This window comes from Diadema antillarum, unplaced genomic scaffold (genome assembly GCF_040938485.1).
Source record: "Diadema antillarum isolate AM-2024a unplaced genomic scaffold, OU_Dant_1.0 seq00001857_RagTag, whole genome shotgun sequence".
In the NCBI taxonomy this organism is placed as follows: Eukaryota; Metazoa; Echinodermata; class Echinoidea; order Diadematoida; family Diadematidae; genus Diadema; species Diadema antillarum.
Genome location: NW_027272529.1, coordinates 504322 through 515249, shown reverse-complemented (window position 1 = coordinate 515249; position 10928 = coordinate 504322). Strand labels below are relative to the sequence as shown.

Genomic DNA, 10928 nt, shown 5'->3' with positions numbered 1-10928 from the left:
ATACGTTTTCATAATCATTGTTAAATAATTTTGTAAGTGAACAATTTTAGTACGTGGCGGAAAATATTCTAGTTTATCCGTGCTGCTGTAATCGGTTGTAGTATCTATATGACTAATGTAAAATAGAAAATGGTTAATCAAGCAAAATATCTGAATATATTAGCTTACAACATCAATAGACAATTTGATACAAGCTATGAATGTTGAAAAATAACATTCAAAGCACGAACAAGGCAACATATTTTTCATTCATTAGGATCTGCGATGGACAATCAACAGTGAATATGTAAACATATAGGGTGTTTTTTTTTTAGAAGAATATCTGTTGATTTTTTTCTTATGAATACGTTACACTGACAATATTTTTTTTTCTAGTGACAAGGTGTAGAGCCCCAAAATATCAAAATTACCACAAAATAAACACGTCAACGACAAAATTAAATGTCAAAATTACCACAAACGTCATAACACGTCAACCACAAGTGTCAAAATATGATTAGCCACAAATGTCATAACATGTCGACCACAAAAGTCAAAACTCATTGCTTGCATTAAAATGATGAAAAACAGTGCATCATACTATAATTTGATCAACGTTTGTCTGTCCAGGGAGGTGGGAAGAGTTTCTTCCCACCTCTCCACATTTTTTTAACCTGCATCCCTCGCTCAGCGGGACTTCATCTAACATCTTTCCGGCTTTATTTTCCTGTAAATATTCCTTCAACTTTCAGCTTATATTGTTTTGCGTGCCAACCTCTGTGCACTGCATGTAGTGTTGTTTTGTCACTTTGTGTCAGTATACCATAATAGTATCATGCTACACTTTTTTTTAAAATTTTATTGCACTTTGCACAAGTACTGTTTATGAATGCTGTATATCATTTTATCATCATATCATATATATGTATATCTTAAATGTTTTAAAGAGACACATCTATATTAAATTTGTTTATACATGTTATTTCCATATTGCTCCTATTTTCTTTTCTCTCAAGTCATCTACGATGTACAAGCTTTGCTTCTTAATAAATGATATCATAGATCATCTGTCATGGTCTGTATTTCTTTTTTTTTTAATTGATCAATAGCATGAACTGACAAAATAATGCATTCTTTTATGTATCATTTTTGTTGATGATGGAAATAAAAATGATCTTTACTAACCCGTGCCACTGAATAGATTTGATACAATAATTAGGTTCTGCAGTCTTTAACTTCTTTAAAATGTAGGAAGAAGAGTCAGCAACGTCAAAGTTTAAGAATTTAGTGAGTTTGACCCTTATAATGCATGATTTGAAAATAAATTATAAGCCCGCTGAAAGATATGACTGTCAACCTCTCTCACCACTCTTAACGAGGCCTCTGTAACGATTACTTGTCATGGCAAAATCAAACAGGTCAACGCGGACATTTATAATGAAACTCCACTAGCATATTGACAATTTGGGTACAGGGTCTGAATTATCAGAATAGTAGGCCACAGAGCATGGTTAATTGACAATGTGAGCAAGCGCAGTGACAACCAAGGATTTTTCCCCCTTTCGAATGCAACTGATTATCATAATGATTTACCCGGAATAGCGGGACAAACAGCAAACTCTCCATGAAATCCCGGAGCATAAATTGACGCCAAGAAATTACGAAGCATTCACTTCCCTACACCCGCACTAAACGTAAAGTGTGCAGAGTGACGTTTGTTGAGTCTTGAACAAAACTGATGGTTTTGAGATGGCAGGCATATCGTGACGATGTGAATAGTAAAAATAGTAACTGACATGTACAGTGCAGGGAGCAAGCGCGAGGGAATGATTATGTAGACGCATACAGGGGATCTGGCGGAAGTTGATTTTGGCGGCGCGCACGCAATCACGCATTCGATGTACGCCGAGCCTGCACGCAGTACCGAACGCCGATATCGCATCGACTCGCCAGAATGCCGATAAGGTAACATTTTACATCATATCCCCATCCTTGGTAAACACTTGGACAACGCGAAAAATACAAGCATCCATAATCGGACGGATTTGTGGGCCACCACATCACTTTCACCGCGTTGGGAAGCCACTCTGGTTGTCGGAATCACTCTAGGGATTTAGCAAATCGCAAAAATCACACTCCATCTGGCGGACATCACCAGGGAGGAAGAGAGGACGAACCGGCCAAGATGCCGGCAGAGACCTCGCAGCTAGATGTCGAGGCCCATGCCTACACACGTAAGTAGCAGATCCAAGCAATCGTTACATTGATTTTCGACCGGAGTGTCCTGATCTATTTTAGAAGAAGAAGAGATAGAAAAAGAAGAGAAGAGGAAAAAGAAAGAAAGAGAGGAAGAGTTAGAGAAAGAGAGGGAGAGAAAGAGAGAGATGATTCGGGTTATAATCACTGACGTGGGAAGATAAGAACTTCTTATGATTAAAAGTTCCGATGTGTTGAATCTAGACGCAGGTGCAACAAATAGATCCCATTGAGATCTATTTATATGAAAACAATAAATCGCAACGTCATAATCTTATTCTTGTTGTAGACCTCTCTATAGAGAGGGGGTAAATGGTATTTAAAGTAGACCTATAATTATGCACTGTAAGTTTTTGTGAGCTATTCCATCGAAAAGTCATGGAGGGGATATGTTTGCATACAGATATGCATTACTATTACATTTCCAGAACACGCTAAGAATATTTCTAATCTTTCTCGATTAACTTCTTCGATGAATCTGTATGTGATAGTGTATTATGAACACACAGGAAACAAAATACCTGAAGCATGTCACTGACATTTCTGTAATTCATTCTAAAAAGTACTGAGTCCACGCGAAATCATGGATTAAATCTGTCTAGAAGGCGGATGAAAGCATTTTTCGCAAACTGAAATCAAGTTGCAAAGAATGATATCAGTGCTATGAAGATTATAATCACGTGGACTCCATAACGCACAAACAGCAATAACAAAGTGGAGTTTCCATGTCGCGGCAATAGAAATGAGTACTATTTCAATGCACCAGTTGCATCAAAAATGTTGCCGATCTGGTAAAAACTGTGAGTCATAGGAGTATCAAAAATAAATTGCTGAAATAAGGCAAGCAATTAATAGCAATATGGTAGAATATCCCAGTATGTTCTGCTGATGTATATTTCTGAAAGAGATGATAAAAAGGTGAGTAAGAATATACAGGCCCCTCCTACACACACACACACACACACACACGCACACACACAAACACGTTAGCAGATCCTTCCAGCGAAAGGGAGTCGGGCACGGGAGGGGTTTATCGTTCTTCCACAGTGACTATGATTCCCTCCCCCCCCCCCCCCCGGAGCAGAGTCGAGTTTCCTTACACCCTACGGTTTTACGCGAGAAAGCCACCCAGTCACAAAGGTCTCGGAAAGTATTTTACCCTGCGAGCACTTCTGCATTGCCCGTATGATGTTTCTACCATAGGCACAACGAACTCGAATTCTCAGATTCCCGCTAAAACTCTACAGTTGTTGTTGCTGTTTTTAGTTGGTTCTTATTTCGATTCGTTATTTAGTTTGCTGTGGTATGATAAAACGAAGTAAAATATCAGAAATTTAAACTTTTGAATGACAGGTACTTCATTATCGTATGCCAGCCATTATCGTTTGCTTTTAAAATGGTATACGTACCGTAACATCATTAAAATGGCAGGTTACCATATTTGCAGGTCACGTGACATCAACTCCTGAATTCTGTGTACAGCTTGAACATTTTGAAAATGTTGCCAGAACATTTGAAAATAGTTTATACATTGGCTATCATCTAAGCTTGTTATTTTAATGGCCAGCTCACAATATCTACATAATCAAGTGTTTAGAACATGACAATCGTAAATTTTAAACTGCTACAAATAAAAATGAAAAAATGTTAAAGACAAAATAAGGGGCTAAAATGTGTCTCAAACTGAGAATAACCATAGTATATAGCCCATTATTTTGATTACATTGACAATACTGAACACAATTTGTCTATATCCGTATAGTATTTGTTCTTGTTGTACAGCCCCTATAGCGTCACGTCATTTTTTTTTCTGCTGACATTTCTTCGTGTTCTTGATATTTTGTATCTATGCCTTTGGGATTCAGCTTCTTCTCTCTTAGGGAATGATGTTTTCAAATATAATCGAAGTCACTTACCCTAAAATGAGATTTGGAAGAGCAAAAGGAGAATAGCTTTCGATTTCTTGCATGAATCTCTTGTTATATAAGGCACGATGCAAAACAAAAGATGTATTAAGCTCCCATTAATATCAAGGCCATCAGCATCTCATATTCCAAATTGTTCTTTAATTGCGAGATCTCCCAAAAGACACTAAAGTAATGAACGCAGTATATCAGACCGTAAACGCATCACGTTGAGCCGAACCTGTGAGGGTCACTGTTGTTCCCTCGGAGCGGGAAAAGTCACGATGCATAACAATATTATAGTGGCAGCAACACCGATGGAGATGGAAGTAATAATGACACTAATGATGATGATAGTAATGTCTCCAATAACAATTATAATGCATTATAATTATGACAATCGTTGATGTTGCTGGAAGTTTACATGAGATATGATAAGCCACTTTAAGTTGCTTATGATAGTAACGGCAATGAAATTAACAATAACAACAATCACAATCATCATTGTCATCATCATTATCATCAACAGTTTTGGGTTTTGATAGGGACTAACCGGCAGACCAACATTAAAACTGTTTTCCCAAAATCAAACACTGCCCATATACCGTGTATAGAAGACATGGGTAAGACAATTATAGTTGGATGTTATCCTGGTTATGGAGACGGAGAGAAAGAGAGAGAGAGGGGGGGGGGGTGGGAGGTGAAACTCGAGAAAGCTTGAGTTGTTGTTTTCATCCAGTGCGCCATTTTGCATTGATTTCTGCGACATGCACTGCTTACCATGCAGACCATCCCCATACGGTCCGTAATACACACTCACATCACACTCAGCTTCTGCTGAATACTGATCCGAGCTGGGACCCCCATCCACCCCCTCCACCCCCTCCAACCCCATCCCCCCCCCCCCCCACACACACACACACATCTTCCTTGCCGTCGATCCATCCTCCGTTATGTGCTGTGGCAGGGCGTGGTAACGATGGGTTATAGTCCTTTTGCTTCGAGGCAAGTCGTGATTGCATTTCATGTCCTTCATTAGCCTTCATGTCACTCAGCCGATGCAGCGATACATAGAGGCTATCTCAATAACACAAGACTGCTAGATGCATGTCCTCATGCACGTATAGGAGTTGTTGATCTCGCTTGTTACAGCTTGTGAATTCGGCACCGTCTGATAAGGAGCAACCTCTTCTCATCTCCACACAAACAACGTCTGGGACCTCGTCACGAAGCATACGAGAAGATCCGGCAAATCAACCCTGATTACCTAGTCGGGACACGGCATGATATTGCAAAGGGAAAGGGTAATATTCCCGGGACCTTAGAAATATTACTTACTTTATTGCGAAGCACAGAGAGCCGACGCCTTGCATATAAGAAGCGCGCAAGGCATGATGCTACAGTGAATGATGACAAACTTGTTCAGGATATTTTGTACGTTTCTCTGTTTTTATTTGTCCCCTATACCGATCGGCTCTGTGACGCTTTGTTTTCATGGTGTTTCATATCATTCTCAGCTGATGAGGAGGAAGATAATCGTATGCAGAGAATAACGACTTTTGCGTTGACACTGATTACAAACATAATGACAATAAAGTCAACTTGATAAAGACTTTGAATAATTAATTGTTTGTTTCATATTCCAATAAAGAAGATGGCTGGATAGCCCATATTCAGCTGCGATAGCTAGTCTTCCATTGGGGTCCAGTTGGATGTAAGGCAGCTCCACTTCATCGGGTTTTAAATAACACACTGGTCTTTGAGATGAATATATGAAGTGGGATCTTTCACGTGCATGAGTTGTGACTCTCTCACACACGGGACCTCCATTTTATGTCCTACCCGAGAGACAGAGTGTTTTGCATCTTATACCAGAGGGGACGGTATGATTATACACAACATTGCTCAGTGTGACCCGGGTATCGAACCAGGGTCCTTAGGATTCTGAGGCAGACGCGCTATACCGACTGAGCCAACTCACCGCCCTTGTGTATAAGATAATTATATAATAGCAGTAGCGGTAAAATCAACAATATTCTATAAAATATCAATAATGTCTGGATCTTCTTTGACGTTCATATCAAAAGTGCAAGGGAAACCTGATCGCATGACCCCGACTGTACCCAGTGCTAGATTTGTCGTACTCTTACCTTAAGATGTCAAATACGACGTATCGTGATTCTGCAGGGGGGGGGGGGGTGCTCGTTCTCGTCCAAAAGGTGCTTTTATACCCATACACGTCTGAAGACTTCAGAAATAAACCTTAAAAATAATGTGTTACGGCGCCACACCTGTCAAACACATGCGAAATGGCGTCATCAGGGGTATGACATATACATGAAACGACGTATTTTGTTGCAGTACTAATTACACTTCCCTATATGGCAAATAACAACAAAATAAAACTTTACTGAAATATCATAGGTAAATCTGTGAAACAGAGGTCAAATTTAATAACTCACGTTGTACACCTTGTACTAATCTTATTACCCTTTAAAATTCATTTAGAATCCATCTATACCTGAATGTCGAAAGCTTATTTTGTGAAATGATATACTTCTAAATAATGAAGAACACCCCTTATTCAAGGAAACGCGTTGCTAAAAAGAGACTCTTTCCGAAGCTTTTTTTTTTCGGGGGGGGGGGGGGGGGGAGTGGTGTGTAGCGAGCCATATGGAGAGAGACCCCACCATAGGGCTTCTGTGGTAATAACTTGCTGGGCCTTAATCCACACAGTTCAATCGAAATTCGCAAGCTTGATAAGGTGTCCAGAACATGCTTGATTAGTTTTCAAGATAACACCTAGGAGAGATCGGAGATCGTTCATCAGTAGGAGGACTTTCTCAAAGAATTGGGACACTTACAAACATATTAGAACGTAGATTGAGTTCTACTTTACTTTCCGATGAGTGAGCAGAAGAGGCGCCGTAGTGACTATCAGACACATTGTGCAGTAGCATCGTTTGGTTGAATTTCGCTAATAAATAGTCGTGTGAGTAATTTCGCGGCCTGATTAGACAATATCTGCAGCCAAGCGCATCTGCCTATCTAATAAAGAGATCCCACATGTGTCATGTGAAAAAGTCTGATGCATGTGTAATGATGATCCTCTCAATGATGTGACATTAACATTAAAAAATAATCACTCTGTATTGCCATTCTCTACCCCCCCCCCCTTCCACAGCTACCTCTTGTCTCTCACTCTGTAATCTTCACGAGTCTTGTTGGTGCTGTTTCTAGCATATTATTACTCATCTCGTTGGCAACATCGAGATTAAAAACGAGGGAAGAGGAATGGAAGTGGATGAACGTCGGAGTCAAGTTCGGGTTAAAATTTGTAAGCATATCAATCAATTCAATCCCTCTCCTCCCCCCCCCCCCCCCCCCCACTGGTCTGTCCAAATTGTCAGTCTTTGTGTTCCCTCACACCCAGAGGGAAGAATACCCCCGAAGGAGAGACAAACTTGTTATTGCGTTGATATCTCGGGGCAAAGTTTTCTCTTCTTCTTGCCCTAATCAAGTTTTCTCACAAAGACGAGGACGGCGCAGATCGTAATCCCGATGGAAATTCAGCTGGAAGGCTACTATCAGGAATTTGCTTGTGATATTATGATCGAAATTGACTAGACGTGCTCAACACAAAGGTTAAAGGCATGATGTAGACAACCATTGAAGAGGTGACGGAGGCCGGACCGGGGACAACAGGAGTGTTCAGGAGCATTGCGGAATTACGGAGTAATTTCAAATTCATTGTGTGGACTCACAATAAAAAATGCCAACTTATTAAGATCAGGTTTGGGTACAGAATACCTAGTAAAGGCACAGCTACACGGACATACACGCAACCATAAAAATAAAACATCGAAGTAAATACACATAAATAACAATGATACATTCGGTACACACAGGTACACACACACACACACACACACACACACACACACACACACACACACACACACACAGCCGCACATGTGTATATACCTAGAGGTATGCACACTTATTATACCCTTCTCTTAAATCAGAAATATATCATACAGATTCTATCTTTATTCCCAAGCCCTAATCTACTCTTGATGTGGACGTATTATACGTATATGCACATATCATGCAGAATTCTACTGTTTCATTCAATGTGAAATTGAACGTTCATGTGATTTCGTCCAGATGGTCCCTTTAGATATGTTCTCAGATTTTGATGAATTTGCCAAAAATATAAGAGTAAAGCACAGTTTAAAACTTCGGTAGCCAGAGTAGAGCCCCTGATACAACGCTCTTTGTCTAGAGAATGTAACGGTGCATGTTTTTGCCCTTTCCTCTTCTGATGAATGAAAAGGTCTTATAAGACGTCAGGTTATGAAAGCCTGTTTAGAGTATTATTACACTTGAAAGTTTAAAGGGGCCATGGTAATATTTGTGCAGTCCATTCAGATTATTATTTCGTCGTTGAAGGTCGCAATGACGGTGATAAATCAATCTGTTATGCATTTTCTGTATCGCGATGAGTGATCGGAATCTTCGAAAACAATCATCTATGAGATTAAGACAGATAGCCGTGCATATAGCTGAATGCTCCAGAGTTGTTCCATACTGCTGGCTCAATGGGCAGTGTTTGACACGAGCTGTTTTTGTTGACCTAAAGCTACAAGGGAGCCAGACCATACCAGTATTCCACCCTCACACTCAATGCATTACCATTATGTGGAATGACATCTTCACAACGCCTTTTGCCAGCCTCCATTACGAATTGATCATTGTCCAAAAACGTGACGCTCGCACCTTTGATTCCAGTAATCAGTTTGGTTGAACAATAGATGGACGTCGACTGCTGTTTGAGGGCAATTCTCCAGTATGATACATGTAGGCCTAAAACACGCACACATTATTTCACAGAGACACGACGTTTGTTTATTTTCTCATAGGACTTATGGTTAGGGTTGTGATAGGGTTTGAGGTTTGGTTTGATGTGACGATTAGGATTAGGGTTAGGGTTATGTTTAAGGGTATAAGAGAATTCATACTTGGCTTCGCATGCAGATATTTCATGGGATTAATTGTCGCAGGAGCAAATGCCATGGAACCTATCTTAAGACATATAAATGAATTCAGAAAGCTTGCACACAGGCACACATTTTCACACACATAACACTTACGATACACACGAACACCCCCCCTACACACACACACACAAACACGTATTCAAGAAGGTGTTTTGCGTATTTAGCCAAGGTAAAAGAATTATGAAAAGATAGAACCGTGGTGAAATAGCAAGGGGCGAATTCAATTAATTCACAAGGTATTGCTGCTTGGCACGTTTCTTTTTTCTAGCTGCACTGAGAAATTTCTTTTGTTGGCAGATTTGCGGGGGAAGCAAAGAATTCCTGGTTGTTGGTTCGCTCTCTCGAGTTAACAAGTGGCATTCATGAAATTAAAATGGCCGGTGGCGATATTCTCTGATGCAGATTCATTTTCTTATACTACACCGTCATTTTCACTCCGCGCGCTCCTATTTCGCAACTTCTTCAGTAAAATACGCTGTCTGTGTCTTTATGTTTTCTTCCTCTCCTTCCTGTCCCTCTCTCTCTCCTTCCATCCTTCCCTCCCTCCCCTCCCTCCCTCTCTCTCTCTCTCTCTCTCTCTCTCTCTCTCTCTCTCTCTCTCCCTGTCCCTCCTAACTCCCCTTCTCTGTTTTGTCGTCTTCCCTCCTCCTCCCCCTCTCTCTGTCTTGTAAGATGAACTTGATCGTATCAGGCAGGTTAAGTAGATATCGCAGAGAGGAATGAATCATAATTTGCCGTCTCCGACAAACACCGATGGAAAAACAGAAGAAACCTCCTCGAGAGGCGCTCATCAGAGTCTCAAAGAGCCAAACTAAATGTCAGTAATAATGTGGCGTAGACACATCAGGAATACTGTGTGTCTCTCTTCGCTGGCTAGAGTCCAGCCGACTGTTCCCACTTTTACCGATAAGAGAGATTCTATTAGACTGGTGGGACCGGCTAGGGGCACTGTCGCCGGATGGTGGTCTCCCTTGTCATGATTTGAAAGCAAAACACTGGGGGTGAGAAGAAAAATACCAAGACCTGACATAAAAGTAAAACGTCGACATCCTCATGTGTATGTATGTGTGTGAGAGAGTGTGTATGTGTGTGTGTGTGTGTGCGCGCGCGTGCGTGTCTTGTGTCTTAATTTGTGTACACAGATAAAAACAAATAGCCGTCCATCTCAAACGGGGCATGAACAATTGGGTTCTCTTTCCATTCTGCACACGGATGTGTCCCGCTGCCCGAGCTCCTCAATTGTCGATATTCATGCAGAACGCATCACCGCTCCTCTTTGCATGCATGGGCGTCTTATGCAAGCGACTTTGAGCCTCATTCCTGGCTGCTAGAGAATTCGGGTTTGCTTGCCCAGATCGAGCCAAGATATCTCCTACGACTTGATGACGTCATTGCCAGGCTGCAACTGAAAAAAAAAAATACCAAAGAAAGATATCTCTCTTTCTCTCCCTAACCTTTTTTTCCCCCTAGCAATCCCTTTCTCTTTTCTGCTCTTTGTCTTTTTTCCCCGAGTCATATATAGGTGCGGAAATTGAGGACGTGCGCAGCACGATGGTGCCTCTCACTGCACACACACACACACACACACACACACACACGCACACACACACACACACACACACACACACACACACACACACACACACACACACACACACACACATCCCGCCCTGCGTCTTTTCCAGAGACGGTCTAATGTAGTCTCTTGTCTCATGTGCAGTTCAGTATG

At 41.0% G+C, this 10928-nt stretch overlaps 1 protein-coding gene across 1 annotated transcript in view; it reads left to right on the top strand.

Annotated features, from left to right (window-relative positions):
- Positions 1-1931: 1931 nt before the first annotated feature.
- The window catches only part of LOC139712787 (synaptotagmin-4-like), a 77985-nt gene continuing 68988 nt past the window's right edge, over positions 1932-10928 (top strand). Inside the window, exon 1 of the mRNA XM_071624578.1 lies at positions 1932-2213. Within this exon, the coding sequence (XP_071480679.1) occupies positions 2165-2213 (49 nt within the window). The 5' untranslated portion in view covers positions 1932-2164. The remainder of the gene's footprint in view (positions 2214-10928) is intronic.